We start from the raw sequence: 23,011 nt of genomic DNA, 5'->3' as shown, positions 1-23,011 counted from the left end.
CATAACAATAATAACTCAGCCGTGGGAACCCAAGGTTATTGGGCCAGCATTGATAGAATTTTGGTGGGCTGGAGAGCTGGGGAGAAAGCCCGCACTTCAAGCTAATTGAGAAATGTGATTTATGACTGTTTATTGGAGAAGGGAATTGTGCTTTGTTACTTTGTATCCAGGGGAGGGGAATTTAGTTTTTGGTTTCAACTATGTAGTGCCGATACTTTGTTTCTCGAATAAAAGATTATTTAAGGTAAACAATACCTCGAAGTTCTTTTGAAGAGTTTCATCTGTCGGAACCATGACATTAAACCAAAAACTCCAATTTTTACCTAACTATCTTGGGGTCCCGAGCCCCAGTCGCTGTCCCTAGAATTGAGGGATAGACCGACAAAGATTCGGGGAAGATCTCAACATGGAAAAGGAAGGAGCGTCTGAAACCAGCAACCTGGCAGTGGTTGCTCCCTCAGAGGAGGGAGTGCAGGCCAGCGCGCTGGTGGAGAAGGAACTTTTTCAGGTCTCTCAGATGGGGGCAAGACCCAAGCTGCGAGGACAGCTGATCTGGTCATCGGAATGGACCTTACCCAGTGGAGACTCTAGACACCTTGAGACAGCCTTTACACAATCAAGTGCTTTGAAGGCGGACGAGGTCAAGCTGCAAGGAGGGGCTTCCCACAAGTCGCGCTCCCTGGACTGGTGGAGAACTACAAAATTGACTACCACCGAGGACTCGGGTGAGTGGAAGTACCTGTCCACAGTCTGTAGTCAATCAGTGGAGAAGTTGGTGGAAAGATTTGAGGAGCTAGAAATGAAAAGTGGAGAACAACCCTCCCGTTCTCCATACCCGAGCGATTGGCAAGGCAGCCACCAACTCATGCCAAGGGGAAGTCCCAGTCCCACCTGTGCAGGTCAAGCAGCTTCCCCATCCTCGAAGCCATTTACCATGGCCTTCAGCCCCATGGGGAGAGACAGCTCCAGTCGTCGCCCTTCCAAAAGCCCAGATCACCGCCGGCGAGATAAGAGCCTGAGCCATCACCAGGACAGCCGAAGCCCGGATCGACGCGCTTACCGGCCACCCAGCCTGGGGCCCATACAGCAATGGGGGATGTCCCACAGATGGGAGGCCAGCAGTCGCTGGCGATGCAGCAACTGAACTGGGGGTGGCCGCAGCCCCCGAATGTGCAGCAGCAGAAGGGGGCCTTGCAGCAACCAGGGATGATACAGCTGCCAGGGGGTCAGCAACTGCTGGGAGTACAGCAGCAGTGGGGCTGGCCGCCATCTCTGAACATGCAGCAACCACTGAGGGATCCGCAACTAATGAGGATCCAGCAACAACCACCTCCAGGGCTGCAGGGGGGCCTACGACAATTGGGGATGCCACAGTCGCCTGCAGGTCAGCAGCAGTGGGGGTGGCAACAGCTTCCGCACATGCAGCAACCACTGGGAGGCCCGCAGCAACTGGGGGTGCCATTTCAGCAGCCGCTGAGACCATTGGCAGTCATACAGCAATTGGGGATGCCACAGCCGCCAGCAATACAGCAACAGCCATGGGGTGGCAACAACCCCTGAACATGCAACAACCGCTGGGAGGCCTGCAGCAACTGGGAATGCAGCAGCCGCTATGGGGAGGCCAGCAACCGTTGGGGGTGCAACATCCACAGTGGGGAGGCCAGCAACCACCGGGAATGCAGGCTCCCTAGGGGGCGCAGCAACCACTGATGGCACCACCTCTTAGAGCAACCTTTGATGGAGACCTGGAGAAGCTGATCTTTTTCCTCAACCAGGTGCATTCTCACTTGAACCGCTGTGCCGATTTCTACCCGAACCCAGCTGCTTTGGTCGACGTGGTTGCGTCCAGCTTGGAAGGGGAAGCATCTGAGTGGCTGAACAATTTATACAACGAGGAAGCACCTGAGTTGGGGGACCCCCATCTCTTCCTCCTAGGACTGAGAGCAAGGTTCGAGGACCCATCCATCACCCTCAAAGCAGAGGAGCAAGTCCACAAGATAAGACAAGTCGGCAGGCCTGCACTGGAATACATACGAGAGTTTCGCAAGATAGCCGGCCAAATAGAGAGGTAGCCCAAGCAATCACTAGTCCATCACTTCAAGGAGGGACTAGACGACCACCTCTCCCAGGCTTGTGTCTATCGAGCAGTCCCTAATCAGTTCCAAGAATGGTACCAGGCAGCAGTAAGACTGGACATCCAGCTTGCCCACTATAAGAAGCCACCTCCACTAGAAGCCGAGCCAAGGCCAGATCAACCCAAATGGCAGCCCCCCCGAAAGCCTTCAACCGCCGCAGCTACTGAAAATCCCAGGCCACCTGCAGGCCCACCGATCAAGTGCTTCAGATGTGGACAACAGGGACATCAAACAGCGAGTTGCCCAGTCCCTTACCCTCAACAGCAGAATAGAATGGGACCACCAGCGAGAAAGAAACCAGCCCAGCAGCCAGCGAAAGAGAAATCCAACTGGATTGTGCAGGAACCCGTTGCTCAAGTCACGTCCCCCACGCAGGAGAGTGCCGAAACCCAAGCCGGACCTGCCGCCACTCTACCCTCCTACAACAGCGATGACGAAGGAGAGAATGACCCGATGGTGAGTCGACATGTTCCACCTTTTTCACTATCTGCCAAACCTATAATCCCTAAGATGGGGGCACAGGTAGATTTGAAAGTACTAGTGGACTCTGGATGCTCCTGGTGCATTATTAGCTTGTCACTTGCCCTGAAAATGGGCATACAAGCAAGGCTGCTCTCCAAACCTGTGAGGTTTGAGCAAGCCGATGGCTCTCTAATGGGAGGAACTTTAGTCATGCAATTGACTGAACCCCTATGCTTAGAAATAGGTGAGCACTGGGAGTTCATTCATTTCATGGTGGCTCTGAAAATGACTGAAGCTGTGATCCTAGGGCTAGCCTGGTTAGACAAATGGAAGCCGTTTATCTGGTGGGAGAAGGGAATGAGGACTGTGAGGTTACCTGTAGGACCCAAGCCCCCCTCTTAACTCATACGTTACAGGAGAACTTATCCCACCCAATGAGATAGCGCAAATAACTGCCTTGTCTCAACCAGGTGAGCCACTCATCCCCAACGAGTACCAGGACCTAGTGGAGGTGTTTAGTGAGAAAGAATGTGACACCCTGCCTCCCCACCGACCTAATGATTGCTCTATCGAACTGTTACCGGGAGCCAAACTCCCACAGCCGAGAATGTATGCTATGTCCCCCCTTGAAATGGAGGAGATGCAGCAGTATGTGGACAAGAACCTAGCAAGGGGATTTATCAAACGGGCCAAGTCTGCCGTGGGAGCCTCGGTATTATTTAAAGAAAAAAAAGACGGGTCGCTTTGTCTCTGCATGGATTATAAAGGTCTGAACACTGTGAACGTGGAAATCAAATACCCCCTCCCCCTCCTGAAGGACTTACTAACCCACCTGGCAAAGGAGAGTGTCTTCACTAAGTTGGACTTGAGAGAGGCATATTACTGGATGAAGATAAAGGAGGGAGATGAGTGGAAGACTGCCTTTAACTGTCCCATGGGGAGCTACCAATTTAAAGTTCTTGAACTACAGGGGGCTCCAGCTTACTTTACGCAGCTGATCAATCAGGTACTACATGACCATTTATACAAAGGGGTTTTGGTGTATCTTTATGACATCCTGATATACAGCACTAATATGGGTGACCATGTAAAACTAGTGAGAGAAGTGCTAAAGAAACTGTTGAATGCCAAACTTTATGTTAAACTATCAAAGTGTGAGTTTCACCAGACCCAACTAGATTATCTTGGCTACAGAATTTCCAGTGAAGGCATTGAAATGGGCCCGACCGTAGTTGAATGGCAGACCCCAAAGACTCGCAAACAACTCCAGAGCTTTCTGGGATTCACCAACTTCTATCGCTAGTTCTCCCCTCCTTTGCTGAAATTGCCTAACCCCTAATGAAATTACTGAAAACAGGCAAGGAGAGAGGAAAGCCATGTCTGGGCCAACCATTAGCATTGACTATGAACTGTCAAACCGCTTTTGAGAATTTAAAAAGGCTATTTGCAGTCAAACCAGTTTTAAAGCATCCTTGCCTAGGGAAGCCCTTTGTGATTCAGGCCAATGCCAGCGATGTGGCCGTTGGAGCTGTGTTATTGCAAAAGAACCAGAGTGGGATCCTACAACCCTGCACCTACACCTCAAAAAAATTCGCTGAGTGCGAGAGGAGGTGGGCTGTGTGGGAGAAGGAAGCCTTTGCGATCCAATGGGCTCTATTAAACTGATAACACTATCTAGAAGGGAGCAAGGTGCCTTTTGAGGTATGGACTGATCACAAAAATCTAGAAGCACTGAAAACTCCCCGCAAATTGTCCCTCAAACAAGAACGATGGGCGCAATATTTTAACCAGTTTAATTTCACCCTAAAGTACATACCAGGGGGAAAAAACTTCTTAGCTGATGCTTTATCCAGACTGCCCCAGTACAAGAGCCAGCGTGAAGAGTTTAATGAAGTAATTATTTCCACTCCACAAACTGCTTCTCAACTCACGCCACGCAGAGCCCTGCCTTCAAGAGCCTTCTTTGACCCTGGGGCAAAGAAAATAAAACGAGAGCTCCTCACCGACCAATGGTTGAAGGACAATCAAACCTTCCTAACTTGCAGGGATGGTTTGCCTTACAAAGGGGAAAAGCTGCACTTGCCCGAGACCCTTCGCCTTAACGCCCTCCGTCACGGCCATAAAACAGGCTGGGCACTTTGGATATTTAAAAACACAAGTCGACAAGTTTGGTGGCCGGGGTTGAAATGGGATGTAGAAAACTGTCCGGAGTTGTGCTATATGTGCCACCATGAAAAGAATTCTGGGGAAAACCCCTGGGTTATTACAACCAGTGGCGGACCTTTCCCAACCATGGGAAGAAATTGCTATGGATTTTATAGTAGACCTACCTGAAAGTAGGGGAAATACATTAATCTAGACTGTGATAGGTCTGTTTTCAAAGCAGGCTCACTTTATTGCCTGCAAAGGGCTCCCGTCTGCCCAACGACTAATCAAGATGTTCCTGAAACACATCTACTGACTGCATGGCGCACCAAAACGAATAATCTCTGACGGGGGTGCAGTTTACAGCTAGGTTTTGGAGGAGTTTTGTTAAACTAATTGGCTCATCTCAAGGACTATCATTGGCCTTTCACCTGTCTATCAATGGGGCGGCTGAATCTGCGAACTCAATGGTGGAACAGATCTCTGATGCTATGTGGATTATCAACAAATGAACTGGACTGACCTTCTCCCTTTCGCAGAGGTGGCTTACAATAACTCTGTTCACAGCAGCACTGGCTTCATGCTTTTTAAAGTGGCCACAGGAAAAGAGTTCAGCCCAATACCCGAATATCCTCAAGGACCCTTCGCTTCCCAAACTCTTGATCAATGGGTGAGGGGGTGGGAAGAAGTCTGGAAAACCACAAAAACTACTTTGAAAAAGGCTTCTGAGACATACAAAAAACAGGCAGATAAAAAAGGACTCCTCAGAGGACATTCCAAGTTGGGGAAAAGGTTTATCTGTCCACCAAATATTTACGGCTTAAGTTACCTAGTAAGAAGTTAGGGCTGAATTACTTAGGACCCTTCCCCATTGTAAGGATCATTAACCCGGTCTCGGTAGAACTAAAACTTCCCAGGCTCTTAGGGAAAGTTCACCCTGTTTTCCATTGTAGCCTGTTGAAACCTTTTTGGGATTCCACCTTAAGACCTCCCCCTAAGAAGGCACCTGGACCTCTCATAGTGGCAGGATAGATTCACTACGAAGTAAAGCGCATTCTTGATTCAAGAATTTTTAAAGGGAAATTGCAGTACTTAGTGCAATGGAAGGGATATCCATTGTTTGAGGCCACCTGGGTGAAATCTAAGCAAGGTAAAAGCTGACAGACTCATTAATAGGTTCTATAAGAAACACCCTAACAAACCAAGAAGCAACCACTAACCTGTGCTTTTGATTGCATTACAGGATTTGTCCTTTTTGTAAGGGGGGCATGATGTCAATGCTGCTAACATCAGATGTTCTTCCTTTGACAATAGATGGAAATGCAACCATTTTTCTCTATTGCTTTTAGAGTTAGTTGATGCTGGGAGGGGGAATGTGGATGAGAGTCCAGCTAGTCATAAGAATAATAACTCAGCCATGGGAACCCAAGGTCATTGGGCCCAGAGTTGATAGAGTTTTGGCGGGCTGGAGAGCTGGGGAAAAAGCCCGCACTTCAAGCTAATTGGGGAATGTGATCTATAACTGTTTATTGGAGGAGGGAATTGTGCTTTGTTACTTTGTATCCAGGAGAGGGGAATTTAGTTTTTGGTTTCCACTATGTAGTGCCGATACTTTGTTTCTCGAATAAAAGATTCTTTAAGATAAACAATGCCTCGAAGTTCTTTTGAAGAGTTTCATCTGTCGGAATCATGACACTTATATTTATAATTATTTCAGATTCCTAAAGTTAAATTAGAATAAAATCAGTGCATTTTATTTATATACTAGATATCCTACTTTTCATATTGGAGAGATATCCTACTTTTCATATGTCATCCAGTGAACTTCTATGACTGAGGTAGACAAGAATGTGGGCATTTCTGGTGTCAGTCCAACCCTTAATCACTATCACACCACATCTATAGAAATTATTTTTTCAGATTTCTTTTTCTCCTCGGCACTAATTTCCCTGTTTTCACTAATAGCAAATATTTAAAAGAAATTTTGCAAATAAATAAATAAATATGCATAGTTCTCACAGAAAATATTTCTGAATTGTGAAGAATCTATATGAATCCCAAGTTTAAATGAGTTTCAATTAATTTTTATCATGTTAATGTGATTCAGTAATGCACTTGACTGAACTTCAGTTATGATTATAATGAAGAAAAAAATAGTAGCATTTGTCTTGAAAGAAATTACATAAATATTTGACATTGATATAGTACAGAATTGCATCATGCATCAATATTTGATTGATGGAGAGGGAATACAATATATAATTAAGAGTTAACATAATGTTAATAAAGAAAAATAACATGTGAAGTATGTTCCAAATTAGATAAGAATGTTGTAAAAGGAATACATAGATGGAACCAAAATCCTTTCAGTGGGAATTGCATATTATTTCTTGGTTCCTATCACTAAGCACTGTTTTGTGTGTGTTGAAAAATTGTGGAAAAGCTAGTCTGATGTACTGTAGTAGTTAAAGCATCAGGATAGAAACTTGGAGACTGTGAGTTCTAGTGCTGCGTGAGTCTTTCCCACTAAATGTCTAGTTTACAAAAATAAAAGAGAAACTTCTGTATGTGTTCTAGTCAGTCTCACATATAAAAAATTGAAAAGTTGGCAAGTTGCAGTTTAGAACGTCATCCTTGAAATATTCTCTTGTTCTAGGAGATCAGTAACAAACTGACTTAGTATTGTATATTCTCCTGCTGATTATTTCCTTGATTCTATTATAATTGTAGATATTTGTTCTTTTGGGTCAGGATTGTTTGTTTTCCTATATGATACATAAAAGGACAATAAAAGAGATAGCTGGTAGATCAGACATGTCAAACTCGCGACATCACGTGACTCGCGAGACGTATCGGGACTATTTTGCCATTGTCGGCAATGGGGGGGCCACGGCTCCGGTATGATGAAACTGGCCTGTAGGCCGGTAGTTTGACACCCCTGCAGTAGATGATAGACATAGATCACATTGGAAGATGATCCAGCTGAATTATTTGTTGCACTTGTGGTTGATATTATTGTCATTATTTTAGAGACAGACTTGGGAGATGGATTTGTTGTTGGTTCTAATTCCTGTGTTTGTGTTTATATAGCCTATAGGTGCTGATGTATGGTAGGTTTTCTGTAAGCAGCATGATAAAGTTGTTTAAATGTCTAGGATGGGCTATAGCAGTGATGGCGAACCTTTTAGAGACCGAGTGCCCAAAAACTGGCCCTGCCCCCGCTCCACCCCCTGCCCCACCCCCACCCTGCCTGCCCGCAGGACCACTCACTGCCTCCAGGGCCCGCCGCAGATCACCCAGGCAGCCCAGCAGCGCCATGGTGGCCACACCCTCTTCCTGCGCCCTACAGCATCAACTGTGCATGATGGGACGTGAAGGCAGAATCTTGTCTACGCTGCCTGGCTGCCATGTCCTTGGCTGTGCTGCTTCGCGTGGGCCATGCTCGGGGAAATTCTCCTCCAAGGGGCTGCTGATGAGGGGGTTGCAGGGGGAGGCGAGGCTGGGGCAACGGCACGTGTGCCCACAGAGAGGGCTCTGAGTGCCGCCTCTGGCATGCGTGCCGTAGGTTCGGCACCACTGGGCTATAGTGATATACAAGAAGGGAAAGGTTCTTCTTGGAATAACAGTAGATCAACTTTGCTATCCTTCTAGAAAGTAAATAGTATTTTCATAATATGACATTGACATGAAACAAATTTAATTAAGATTACACTTTATATGATTCTTGTGTCATATTGTCAGCCCTTCAAGTTACACCGTCAGAAAACAGACTCCACAAGAGTGCTGGAATTCTGCTTTAGTATATAGATATGTACTTGATGGTGAGCTTTTCAATTGCTACCCCCCCTTTTGGGGAATATTATTAACCCTGAGATCCAGACGGTCCATAATCTGTTGGGTTTCACAAATGCTAGCAAAACCTGGCCTTTTCAGCAGGCTTTGAAAGGTGGAAAGTTGTGATATGTTTAATTAATGTAGAATGTTATTTATCTCTGGCATTGTACTTTCTATTAGTAAAGTACAAAAAATATATTATTCTATTTATTGTATTTGTAAAACACACAGTTATTTGTATTTTAGACTTGTAATTTTTAATATTATGTACATAAATAGATATGAAAGCTGTTCTGAATCAGTTCCGATAACAGTGATCTGAAAATCAATTGATCATTCATATTACTTTCAATCTTTTTCACTTGGTGATAGTTTTAGGGAAAATACCAATATTCAGGGATGGACAGCTGATATAAGCAGCTCTAGCATCATTGAGCAACAGTAAGCCCTGTTTATATGAACTTATTTAGTTGTTTCTTTAAAGCATTTAAATGGCTGCACATCTTAAACTCTGGGTGGCTAAAACCCCCAAAATAAAAACAATATATGTCAGCAATGAAATAAAACATTAGAACAAAGATGTCTTAATATCACAATTAAACATTCCCATGCAGCCTACAATAAGTTTGCGCATGTGACAGCAAAATGCTGTAATCATTATAAATGCAAGCCAGTTGCCAAGTGCCTGAATTACAATCACATGACTGTGTGACTGCTGCAACAGTTGTAATTTCAAGGATGGGTCATAAGTTACTTTTTTCAGCACTGTCACAACTTAGAACTGTCACTAAAAGAATGGTCATAAGTCCAGGACTACCTGAATGCATATATGTGAAAAAGCATTAATATTTTGTTGATGAGCTAAGTAAAACTAGTTTGATCATGAAGGTTTCTTTAATCAACTCTACTTCTAAAAAAACTTTTTTTTCAGTGAATGAATTCTATGACCTCACATTTTTGAGATTGGTTAAAATTATGTTTTATTAAAAACAATTGTTAATTTTCTGTGTCTTAGCACTCATTTCTCTCCCCTTTTTTTCTCCTCCCCCCCTCCCCCCAGACCTGTGTGTGGAATCAGAGGGAAAACTCTCATAATTAACCTTCCAGGTAGCAAGAAAGGATCACAGGTAAGCAGTGTTTTTCATGAGGAACTAAAGATCTTTTGATGATTACAAAATTTTCTTCCATAAATAGTAAATATAATTTAATATAGTGTAATTAGCAGGAAAGATGAGAATTATTTTAATAAATACCATTCATTCAGGAGGTGAAGGCATTCCTCCCATCCATTTTTCTCCACTATAACTCTGTGAAATAGTTGAGCTAAGAAAAAAATGACTGGCTCAAAGGCTAGGGAGCTTTTATTGCTGAGGATGAACTAGAACCTGAATCTTCCCAATAGTAGTCTAGCACAGGGCTTTTCAACCAGTGGTACGCATACCACTTGTGGTACATTAATGAGTGGCAGGTGGTATGCAGTCCTGCCTAGCCAAGTGTAGTGGGGGAGGGAAAGAGCCAGCACAGGCAAGGACTTGCAGTGAGAGAGTCCTCTGGAGCTGCAAAGGCCCCAGGCTCACTTCTGGCTCACCCTTCCCCATAAGAAAGGAGGAAGGGGGACGGAGACAGGAGAGCCTATAAAACAGTGGTTCTCAACCTTTTTAATGCCGCGACCCCCAACCGGTCGTAAGTCGAGGACTAAACCGGTTGTAAGTCGAGGACTACCCAACCGGTCGTAAGTCAAGGACTTTCCCTGCCCGGGAGCGCCGTGCATGCATGGTTCCGCCCCCTGCGCCGGCCGAGGCGTAGCTGGCAAGTGGCAGAGACGGAGCAGGCCGACCACCAGCTGGCCCAGCTCAAGGGAGGTAAGGCACCCACCGGAAAAGGGGAAAAAAATGGCGGACAGCCTTGCTTGGCGACCCCCGTGAAATGGTCGATCGACCCCAAATGGGGTCGCGACCCATAGGTTGAGAACTGCTGCTATAAAAGGAGGCAGTTTGGGTAGGTGAGGGAGAGAGAAAAAAAGCAGCAGCCTTGGGAGGAGGCAGAGTCAGCTGCACCGAAGGGGAGGGGGAGGGGAGGGGGAGGGGAGGGGAGATCAAGCAGGCTGGCCATGAGCCGATCTACAACTGCTGTGGCAGCCACCTGTGCTGGCAGCAGCAAACAGGCAAGAAATGCAGTGGGGGAGGGGTCACCCTCCAAGAGGAATGAAAAAAGGCAGCAATGGCTCGAGGTGAGGCATGGAGGAGGGAAGGAGATGGAGAGTGGAAGGATTCTTATATGCTTTTGTGACTTTGAAGTTCTGGGATTTGTGCAATGAGGGCTTTGTGTTCTTAAGGAGTGTTTGGCAATTTCTATTTGGCTGATGGTTGATGTCTCGTGTTAGCTTCTATTGCTCTGCTGTTGTTAGCTGTAAGTTTTGCTGCAAGGAATTTTGAAGTATTTTTCTCCTGAATGGATTTTGCCTGTAGCATTCCTTTACTTATGAATGGAGCAATTTGGGGAGGTTGCCTTAGCCGGCAGCCAATACTTACATTTTTTTTCCTCCTTAAGTGCCGGCTGCGCTCCTTACTTTCCTTTCTAGCCAGTAGCTAATTCTTAAAGGGGAATGTGCCTTTTTAAGCTAGTTCACTGAGCAGCTTGTCTTTTCTGTCTCTGGAGGCCTTTCCTTGTTTGATCAATATATGGAAGAGGGAAAATATGGGGTGGGGTTCAAATTCTTCCTTCAGAAGGAGATGGGAATGAGAAAAAGGGAGGCAGGGAAGGGAGGGAGGAAAGGAAGTCCCGCCTTAGCACTTGGCCACCAGCAGCTCTGCCATTGACTTTGCTTGTCAAAAGGTTGCAGAAGGGGATCACATGACCCTGGAACACTGTGACCATTATAAATATGAATCAGTTGCCAAGTATCCAAATATAAATCACATGACCCTAGGCATGCTGCAATGGTCATAAGTGTGAAATATGGTCATAAGTCATTTCAGTGCAATTGCAATTTTGAACAGGTTTTTTTTGGGGGGTCATCAAGTTTTTGACACCTTGCTAGGTGGTACTCGAATATTGCCATATCCTAAAAGTGGTACAATCGGTAAAAAGGTTGAAAAGCCCTGTATTAGAGAGTATGACATCTGAATGCAACTCTTGCAATACAAATATTTTTAGAATTAAAGATTTTGTAGAATAATTTTCTATAATCTATCTTCTTCATACCTGGGTATTCTAACAAAATGAATAAGCAATGAATAAGTACATATTGAACTATCAAACAATAATAATACTTAGCATGGGAGCCCGCTTCCACTATGATTACGTCGGCTGCCGACGAAAGCTAAGTTTATCAAACAGTTGTTAGTTTATTAAACAGTTGTTTTTATATTTATCCCGGTGTTCAACTATTTTTCTCAACATATATATATAGTGTATTGTGTGTGTGTGTGTGTGTGTATCTGTCATGTATGTATATCTGTATGTATGTATATCTGTCTGTCATGAAAGTCATTGTAAATATTTTAAATAATATAGTAGGATTTTCTGTTTTAAAAGCTGTGAGTATTTATAAGATTACACTGTGGCATAAAGTTTCTAACAATGTAAATATTTTTATAATATTTTTAGAAGACAAAAGTTAAAGTTTATTCCCCATATCCAGGATAAAATTGGAGGGGGAAGGTAGGATGATACAAAATAGATGACACAATAGCATGTATATAGGTGGGGCTAGAATATTTTGTTTGATCTGAGGAAGTTATAGACATTCTTAGATATTGTGAGTTAACAAGCCAAAGTGAGATTTGAAGCAATTTTGTTTTACTCTTAGAAGCCCTAACAATTTGTTGTCAATATTTGGTGAACACTTTTTATTTAAATATGCTAGTGTATCTAAGTGAAATGTGTTAAAATTGTAGATTTTTTTCAAACAAAACTTCCCTCATACGAGGTAGAGGTATTCTAACATTTAATTTATCTTTATTTGTATAGAATGTATATGTAATTTTCAAATTTAGAAATAATAATGATGATGGTGATGATAGTGATGATGATAATTAAGTTGGAAGGGACCTTGGAGGTCATCTAGTCCAACCCCTGCTCAGGCAGGAAACCCTATACTGTTTCAGACAAATGGCTGTCCAATCTCTTCTTAAAAACTTCCAGTGTTGGAGCATTCAGAACTTCTGGAGGCAGGTTGTTCCACTGATTAATTGTTCTAACTGTCAGGAAGTTTCTCCTTAGTTCTAGGTTGCTTCTCTCTTTGGTCAGTTTCCATCCGTTGCTTCTTGTCCTGCCTTCAGGTGCTTTGGAGAATAGCTTGACTCCCTCTTCTTTGTGGCAGCCCTTGAGATATTGGAACACTGCTATCATGTCATCCCTCGTCCTTCATTAAACTAGACATACCCAATTCCAGCAACCATTTCTTATATGCTTTAGCCTCCAGTCCCCTAATCATCTTTGCTGCTGTTCTTTGTATTCTTTCTAGAGTCTCAACATCTTTTTTACATCGTGGTGACCAAAACTGGATGCAGTATTCCAAGTGTGGCCTTACCAAGACATTGTAAAGTGGTATTAACACTTCATGTGATCTTGATTCTATCCCTCTGTTAATGCAGCCTACCACTGTGTTGGCTTTTTTGGCAGCTGCAGCACACTGCTGGCTCATATTTAAGTGATTGTCCACTAGGACTCTGAGATCCCTTTCACAGTTACTACTATTGAGCAAGGAATCACCTATACTATAGCTGTGCATTTGGTTTTTCTTGCCTAAATGTAGAACCTTACTTTTTTCACCATTGAATTTTATTTTGTTAGATAGCGCCCAGTGTTCAAGTCTGTCAAGATTCTTCTGTATCCTAAGCCTGTCTTCTGGAGTGTTGGCTATTCCTGCCAGCTTGGTGTTGTCTGCAAATTTTATGAGTTCCCCATCTATCCCCTCATCCAGATCATTGATGAAGATGTTGAAGAGCACTGGGCCCAGAACAGAGCCCTGGGGCACCCCACTACATACTTCCCTCCATGTAGATGCAGTTCCATTGAGGACCACAAGTTGAGTACGGCTGGTCAGCCAGCTACAAGTCCATCTGGTGGTGATGCTGTCTAACCCACATTTTTCTATCTTATCAAGTAGTAGGTTGTGATCTACTTTATCAAATGCCTTATTGAAGTCCAAGTAACTTATATCCACAGCATTCCTCTGGTCCGCTAATTTTGTCACTTGGTCAAAGAATGCAATAAGATTTGTCTGGCATGATCTGTTTTTGACAAACCCATGTTGGCTTTTGGTAATGACTTTGTTTGCTTCTAGGTGTTCACTAATTCGTTGTTTGATTATCTTTTCCAGAATCTTCCCAGGTATTGAGGTCAGGCTGATAGGTTTGTAGTTTCCTGGATCCATTTTTTTCCTTTTTTGAAGATGGGAACTACGTCAGCTCTTTTCCAGTCCTCTGGTAGTTTCCCAGTGCTCCAGGATCTTTGAAAAATATAGTTCAGTGGTTCTGAGATCACATCTGCTAGTTCCTTGAGAACCTTGGGGTGTAATCCATCTGGTCCTGTGATTTGAACTCGTCTAGGCTGGACAGGTGCTCACTTACCATTTTCTTGCCTATCTTAACTTGTGTTTCCAATCCATTTTTTACGGTACTGTTTTTGATAGGTTGGACTGTTTTTTCCCTTTGTGTAAAGACGGATGCAAAAAATGAGTTAAATAGTTCTGCTTTCTCCCTGTTGCTTGTCACCTTCTTGCCACTTTCTCCCACTAATGGACCAATCATTTCCTTGACTTTTTTCTTGTTTTTTACATGTTGAAAGAAACTTTTTTTGTTATTTTTGACTTTTGTTGCAAGCCTTAGTTCATTTTGAGCCTTAGTTTTCCTCACTTCATTTTTGCAGGCTCGGGCTATTTGCTGATATTCTGCCTTAGTTATGTGCATCTCTTTCCACTTGTTATACTTGTTATATATTTGCTTATATACTTGATAACTTGATTTTGGATTGTGTCAACTTCATGGATGACTGGTGATTATTAAAAGAATTTGTTCTGTGAAATGGAATCTGTACATTAGCAAACAGTTGCAAAGGTTTCCACATTTCTTTCCTTAGCTCAGATAGTGCTCTGTATGATTATTTCATGATCTTCATCAAACCACAGGAAAGCAAATCCCATAATTCTGTTTTTCTTTGATATGATACAATAGTTATCACTTTAGTTTCTTTGTCTTTATATATTCTAATTCTTTACTTATAGTATAAATTATAATTGTTAATAAGCAGAGTTCACAGTTTGATTTTTTTATCATTCTTTTTGAAATATAATATTTTAGACTTTTAGAATTTTATGTCAGTAAAGAGCACAAAAAACACTGTTCAAGGGATTTTTTCCTGAAGCTGCTTCTCCCTCCTTCCCTTTCTTCATACATCCTTTTATTAACTTGAAATCACAGGTATAAGATAAAGAAATCATAGATAATTGAACAGACAACCTATCAACAGCTATCAGGCAGAATGCTGGATTAATTACATTTTTGTGAGATCACAAAAAGTGCTTAATTTTCATTCTTTTCCCCCCCACATATATTAAAAAGGAAGAAAATGAATAAAGGTAGTTTCTGCAGGTCTTTCTAGCCTGCTCCCTCCAACCATTTAATTTAAGGGTGTAAACCAAATTTCCTTTATTAATACAGAGTAAACTGATTTTTTTTTGAAGCAAATATAGAGGGCAGGTTGCAATATGCCTCTGAAAAATAAATAGCATTATGAGGGCAGACAGGTCAAGTACAATAAATAATAGAGAAAATGTTAAATAGAAGAAAGAAATGGTGTGGTATGGCATATGTGGTGTGGCATGGTGTAGTGTGTGGTGTGGCGTGGTGTGATATACTATAGTATGGTATGATATGGCTACCATGGTGTAGTGGTTAATGACTTGGCTTAGAAACAAGGAAACTATATTCTAGGCCTTCCTAAGGCATTAAAGCCAGCTGGGTAACTTTCTCGCTTTCTTGCAGACCAACCCACCTCATAGGGTTGTTGTTGTGGAGAAAAATAAAAGGTAGTAATATTTGGTATATTCACCACCAAGGGAGGGAGGGAGGGAGGAAGGAAGGAAATGTTCCTTTGCCCCTTAAGTCAGTTTAAACTAATTTGTTTAATATGTTGTCTGTCAATAAATATTAAATTTTAAAAGCAAGTAATAGAAATATTGTTCAAAGGTCTACCCTGGCCTGTATAAATCTATGCTCAGTAAAGTTTGGCAGTCATATTTTAGGATTTCACTGGGAGATAATTTCAACTCTCTTGAATTGCTAACAATAGTACATCTTTATCTAGATTTTTGTTGGCAACTTTCTGCAATAATTTCAGACATTCCAAGTGTTTAACACATGGAATGTTGAAACCAAGAAATTCTAATAACCGACTTTGTCAAAAGATTTATTCACTACAACATCAAAAGGAACCCAGGAGGAAAAATGGTTCAGGGATCAGAAAATTAAGATGTTAGATTATTATCTTTCCTAACATGGATACTAAAAGTACTAAGAACTAATATTTTTTAAAAAAATGAACTACAAAGAAAAATAATTTACATTAATTAATATTATTTAAATAATACATTAGATATTATCTAACTTGTTGCAACATTTACTTCATCTAAAACATGTTAATTACTATTTTGCAAACCATATAAAATATGCTAGAAGAGGAAGAAAAGAAATCCTAGATATTGTGAAGTTTAAAAAAGAACAATATTCTGGTAAATTCAAAATTTTCCATTAAGGGTACAAAAACACATCAAAAGTATACTAATTTAGAAGTTTATTCAGTTTTAATATTATAACTGCTAAACATATACTATATTTTCTAGGTAAGTTTTCACGGTCATTTTTCTCATTATGCGCAGGAATGCTTTCAATTTATACTACCAGCCCTACCTCATGCCATTGATCTTTTACGGGACGCCATTGTAAAAGTAAAAGAGGTTCATGATGAACTTGAAGATCTACCTTCACCACCACCACCTCTTTCTCCTCCTCCAACCATCAGCCCTCACAAGCAGACAGAAGACAAAGGTGTACAGTGTGAGGAAGAGGAGGAAGAGAAAAAAGATAGTGGTGTTGCTTCAACAGAGGATAGTTCCTCCTCGCATATAACTGCTGCAGCCATTGCAGCAAAGGTGAGTTGAGGTTCTGTAAAAAGGAGCACATAAGTTTCTATCTCAGGTATTTTCTGTATATAGAAAGAGATCAATCAGGAGTGAAGCTGATTATTTTTTCACTCTATAGCTACAACCATAAAATTTCTAGATGATTAGTCATATTTTTTCTGTATATATTATGCTTTCTTCACCTTTTTTACATGAATTATAAACATAATTATGCATCTGTCAAAAAGGGAAATAAGATTCCCAGTTGCTGTTAGTTATTTTTCTATTTGAAACATTTATGCCACATTGAATGGCATTTCCATGTTCCCATAGTCATACAGTGTGGCATTTCAGTAGGTTCAGAGGATTGCAAGAAAGAAGAAAGTGGAGAGAACATGCTCTACAGTAGGTACATAAAAAACTGTTATGAGTGATGTCATTGTCTTAAGTTCAAGCACCAATTATGTGGAAGTGCTAATTCATTTATCATCATTTTCTGGAAGTAGTGCAGTAGAAATCTTGTAGAGCACCAAGTCCTCAAGTTAATTATCTACTTACTGAACAACTGCTGCTGCTTTTGCAAATTTTTCAATAAATTTTGAGAGCACTGCTCAAACTTCATAATGGCAAGCTTCAATTAAAAATATTAAATTTTGTATATATTTTTGGGAAATCTGTCCCAGATAAGTTTAAAATGATTTATTTTATTTATAATTGTAGAATAGTTGTTTGGGCCATGATGTCTGTTACACCTCACTTTATAAAGTCAATGCTGAAACCCTTATGTCCAGTTTAAATTATTTAGTCAAATGTTAATATAATGAAACCAATCAATTGACAACAGCAGAAGCTGAATATTTATTTATAGTTCTTAAAAGTATTTGAGATTATGCTCTCCCCAGGCTAATTCCAGTGTTCTAGACAGCTCTTTTACACTTTCAGGCAAGGAAAATTCATGTATGCTTTTTTTTAGAATAGCAAACATACCTCCTATTAAAATGCTACAGGTAAGTGATTGAAACATTTCAGCTTATTCCTGGGCATTGCACAGAACTCTGAAAATTCCTTGTGAACCTGTATTAGTTTCCATTTTGTATATTTATATGTAATAATTTCCCATTAAGAGCTATAGATATTATGCTGGTGGAGGGGGAGGTATTCCCACATTTATTCCACAACTATCTTGTAAAGTAGCTTGATCTAAGAAATTGACTGGCCTCTGCCAAAATTCACCCAGTGAGCTCCTTGCTTGGATGTGGATTTAACTGTGGGTCCCTCTAGTTGAGGCTTTTTATTCAAAGGAATGTCACAAAGAAATCAGCATTTATCTTTACAGGATTTATCTGATAGGAAAAAAAGCTGATTGGGATCAGGAGGTACACATGTGTACTTTCTTTCCTTAATATCTGAGGTGAATTAATTAATAGAATGAGAATCTAATTAAAAGCAGAAAATGCCTGAGAACTAAACTGTGCTCATGTAAATATGTTGCATTTAGTTGTGCCACCTGTTTTCACCGTCTACGCCATTTTGTTTATTTAGCTTCTTATTTTCCTGCCATTGCATTCATGGTTATTATGTATTGTACATTAGAAGCATCCATCCTATACCAGTTCTGCTGTTATCATGGCAAAAGGTGAACATCCCATTCCTGGTCTCATCTGTTATCCCTCTCACGCACCAGACAGTGCAGGAGAACCGGTAAGACACACCTACCAGAATATTTTGCACAAATATCTTCAGTCAGACTGCTTGCCTTCTCATTGTTACAAGGAGCTATTGCTATTTTCTTTATTTCCAGTGACATACTGTGTTGCTCTCTGAGCAAACAATTTTTAAATTTCCATTCTGTCAATTTTTATGACATATATAATATTTAACATTTATTTTAGCTGTGAAGTATTAATTTTAAATTTTATTGCTCTCTGATTGAAGACTTGTTTTGGTTTAGATTCATTTATCTCTGGAGACTGCTCAGAAATTTTAGACATATTTCTATTACCATAAAACTAAAATATTCTTCTGTACTTCAAAGGAGCTACAGTGCATGCATTTTCAAATTACTTGGCTTTGGATAATATGCAGATATTTCTGGTAGATGCTTTTACTGATTATCCAATGCTGATTTTTTTTTAACCACTTGCTCATCATATTCCAGTACTCTTTTTTTAAAAAAAAAAACTTTATTTCACTCACAAGATGGAAACTACAGAGATAATATCTAAGTTGCCTTGCACATGTTTGTCATTGCCCCCTTCTAAATTGGTCAGTTATCAAATCTTCTGTTGCATTATAATTAGAATCTGAATGAAAACCTCTTTCTAATTCTGAAAACAATATTTGCCAGCATTAGAAAGCTGTGATTATGAGCATCAGTAAAATATCCTTAACTAAATAAAATTACCATGAGTAAGCTTGCTTCTCTATTTTTTTTTCCTATAAGCAGCTAGAATATTCATGTCTGCACTACTGTTGTTATAGATAGACAGAAGAAGAGCCATGCTGGGATGGGTGTATATATGTTCTTTTCACCTTCCCTTTTTTACAATTCAGAAAGAAGGCCCTTTCCCAGTTCCTTGCCAAATATAGGTGGATAAAGCAGAGAAATATTGTTGGAAGGGGTCTCTCCATTTCCTTGTATTGGGGGAATGATAATTGAAACACAATTCCCTCACAAGGAATAGACAGTTAGACTTTCCTTGTACATCCATACGAATAAAATTATCTGGAATAATTCCCATTATAACAAAATATATAATATGTTCATCTTTTATATGAATGCTAATTCAGCAAACAAAGTGAGTATAGCCCCACTTGAACCTCTTTCATTTCTCTTGTAAAATATAGGTTAAAATAATTCCTTTTACCTTTTAAAAACTTGTTGTTCCACTCCTATTATAGCTGATCAATTCGTCACTATCCTAAAAATCCGTGAACATAGCCATGTGTAATGAATTAATTTTGTTGGTTAAGAAATTGTGAACTACAAGCAATAAAAAAAGAGCACATAGTATGGTTTTTCCTCTTCCTTTAGCCTATGTCTCATCTCCCCTACTCTTTTTCTTCTGCCTGGTTTTCACCTCCTATCTTTGAATCCTTCTCTTGCTCCCGTCAATTTAGCAAATATCTCAAGATCTCTTCCTCCTGCAATTTTCTTGGATTGTTGTATTATCTTTTGCACATTTATTTCCTCCTGTCTATCCCCTTATTTTCATTCCCTTCTCCATGCATCCTAGCTTTCATTGAACTTTGGCATGGCAGAAGGAAACATCCAGATTGAACACTGAAGAGCTGTGTTTCTTACAAATACAGTTGAAATGCATTAAGCCTATTGCCTTTTCAATCCTTGCTCAGGTTGAATTGGAAAGGTAAAAGGGATTTTTTTTCCTCATAACATATCTGTGATAGTTTAGAAGAAGGATATTTGTATAGGTTTATTTAATTTCACTTCTAGGCTTTATGCTTAAAGGAAAGCTTGCTTGCTTCCATTCCAAATTTTAGCCATAAATACTCATTTTTTTCTCAGCCTCAGAACTATAATAGAATTGCACTTAAATAAAATTAGACTATTTTCCTATTTTCTTACATCAAGAAACATTTGTGAAAGACTTTTTTAAAAGTGATTTCTGAAATAAATATAAAACCAAATTATGCTTAATTGTATATTCTTGATAGAGCTACATTTTCTCTGTAAATGTAATTTACGTCTTAAATCTCATCAAAAGGGCACAGCTCTTTCAGAATTAAATATTAGAATTGGGCATGCTTCAGATATTATTCAAAAAATGCTTTAAGAATGCATGGGAACATAAATCCAGCTTTACTTAAAGCAATTGTATCTATCTGCAAGCTTCCAAGATAGCCTAAAAAAGATATGGATGCTTTAAGTAAATTACTCATCAATGCTGATTTTTTTAATGTGACTTCTTAAAACATTAAAGAAGCAATTTTTATTTACATTAAAAGTTTCTGTAATGGTATGTGGGTATGACCTTGGAAGATGGAGGAAGAGATGCTGCCTAGGGAATGATCAGATAACAGAAGGCATAGCCTGCAGCTGCATAATGGACCGAGGAAGCAACTCAGAAAGGAACTTCCCTAACTTCTCAGACTATAAAAGAAACTATGGGAGATTTGTAGTATCAGACTTGCAAGTTTCTGTTAATTTACAATAAAGTAGAATTAGCTCATCTACTTAGGTTTCCTGCCTGAAGGCTGATAATTTCTAACATGAAAAAGTACAAATGGAAATCTTCCTGCTTTTAAAGAAACAAATTTAGACTTCAGTTTCAGTTTCAGTTTATTGTATTTATATCCCGCCCTTCTCCTGGTGGACTCAGGGTGGCTTACAGCCAGTTAAAAAACAGAGCAATTGATACAAATATACAAAATTTAAAATAAATTAAAAGATATATTTAAATAGGCCTTTTCTTATTTTAAAAGTTGATTAAAATCCAATTTAAAATATCCCTAGGCCAGTCCTGCCAGCTGAAACAGCCATGTCTTGAGGGCGCGGCGGAAGGAGGGNGGGAGCTCCAACAGAGAAGGCTCTCCCCCTGGGGGTCGCCAACCGGCACTGTCTGGTTGATGGCACCCTGAGGAGACCCTCTCTGTGGGAGCGTATCGGCCGGTGAGAGGTGATCTGTGGCAGAAGGCGGTCTCGGAGGTAGCCAGGTCCGATGCCATGGTGCGCTTTAAAGATGATAATCAACACCTTGAAGCGCACCTGGAAGGCCACAGGCAGCCAGTGCAGCTCGCACAGCAGCGGCGTTACATGGGAGCGACGAGTCACTCCCATCACCGCCCGCGCAGCTGCATTCTGGACTAACTGGAGCCTCCGAGTGCTCCTCAAGGGGAGCCCCATGTAGAGAGCATTACAGTAGTCCAGGCGGGAGGTGACAAGAGCATGGGTAACTGTGCGCAAGGCATCCCGGTCCAGAAAAGGCCGCAACTGGTATACCAGGCGTACCCGGTAAAACGCCCCCCTGGCCACAGCCGTCAACTGGTCTTCCAGTGTCAGCCGTGGATCCAGGAGGACACCCAGATTGCGTACCCTCTCTGAGGGAACCAAAGTGTGGCTGGTGGCTGTGCTGCCTGTGGCCATGGCGACATGCCAAACCTGCCTGTGCACGCGCAGAGGCAGAGGCAGAGAAGAGCTCTGCCCAGCTCACTTGCTCCTGCTTCGCTGGAAAACATGCTGCTTGCTAATTTAGCAGAAGCGCCAGGATCAGCACCGGGCTACAGCTGATTCGCGCTTCTGCTAAATTAGCAAGTGGCATGTTTTCTGGCGAAGCGCGAGCAAGTGAGCTGGGCAGGAGCCCAGGAGAGCAGCTACAGATGATCTGCACTTCTGGGCTGCTCTGCAGAAGTGCGGATCAGCTGTAGATGTGCGCCCCAATCCTGGGCTCCTGCCCAGCTCGCTTGCGCTTCACCGGAAAACATGTCGCTTGCTAATTTAGCAGAAGCACCAGGATCAGCACCGGGTTACAGCTGATTCACGCTTCTGCTAAATTAGCAAGTGGCATGTTTTCTGGCAAAGCATGAGCAAGTGAGCTGGGCAGGAGCATGGAATTGGCGATTCGTGCCCCTGACCTCTCGCTTGCTTGCCAGCACCTACAATCTGCCCGGCCTCCCCTCTGCCTGCTTTGAGCAGCTCCTCCTGGGCCCCCTGCGCCTGCTGTTAACCCTCCCACCACCATGCAGGGTAAGGTTGGCGCCCCTGCCCCTGCCCCCACCCAGATGCCCTCGCCTCCCCCAAGCATTTTTTTATTCACCTGCTTTCAGCTGCACTCTTTTTCTCCTTTTGCTTCTCTGCCTTTGTTTGTTTCTCTGCCTTCGCCACGTGTTTGTGGGTAAAAAAGAAAAAAAAGTTCCATGAGACTTTCTAACTTCTCGCGAGAAGTTAGAAAGTCTCATGGAACTTTTGTTTTGTCTTACAAACACATGGCAAAGGCCAAGATGAACAGGAGAAAGGGAATGCTGCTGAAAGCAGGTTAGTAAAAAAACACTTGGGGGAGGCGAGGGCATCTGGGCGGGGGCGGGGGCAGGGGCACCAACCTTACCCTGCATGGTGGTGGGAGGGTTAATGGCTGTGTGAGGCTTCCTGCTACCCCCAAGGCTTCCGCCAATCAGCAGGAGCTGCGCGCTTTGATCCTGGGCTCTCAGGCAACGAGCAGTTCCAGCTGACTTTGCCACAAGCCTGTGCGGCGCTGCTGCCGCTTCACCTCATCCACTTTTACACTTTTTTTACATTTTTTTACATTTGTTTTTACATTTTTTTAAAGTGCTGTTCAACCCGTCCTACGCATAC

At 41.8% G+C, this 23,011-nt stretch overlaps 1 protein-coding gene across 1 annotated transcript in view; it reads left to right on the top strand.

Annotated features, from left to right (window-relative positions):
- Window positions 1-23,011, top strand: part of GPHN (gephyrin) — a 189,448-nt gene that overhangs the window by 86,607 nt on the left and 79,830 nt on the right. Inside the window, exons 6-7 of the mRNA XM_029283766.1 lie at window positions 9,637-9,703; window positions 16,459-16,731. Coding sequence (XP_029139599.1) covers window positions 9,637-9,703; window positions 16,459-16,731 — 340 coding nt within the window. The remainder of the gene's footprint in view (window positions 1-9,636; window positions 9,704-16,458; window positions 16,732-23,011) is intronic.

The sequence above is a fragment of the Protobothrops mucrosquamatus genome, unplaced genomic scaffold (genome assembly GCF_001527695.2).
Source record: "Protobothrops mucrosquamatus isolate PMUCROS unplaced genomic scaffold, P.Mucros_1.0 scaffold218, whole genome shotgun sequence".
Taxonomy (NCBI): Eukaryota; Metazoa; Chordata; class Lepidosauria; order Squamata; family Viperidae; genus Protobothrops; species Protobothrops mucrosquamatus.
This window is presented reverse-complemented; position numbering and strand designations above follow the sequence as displayed.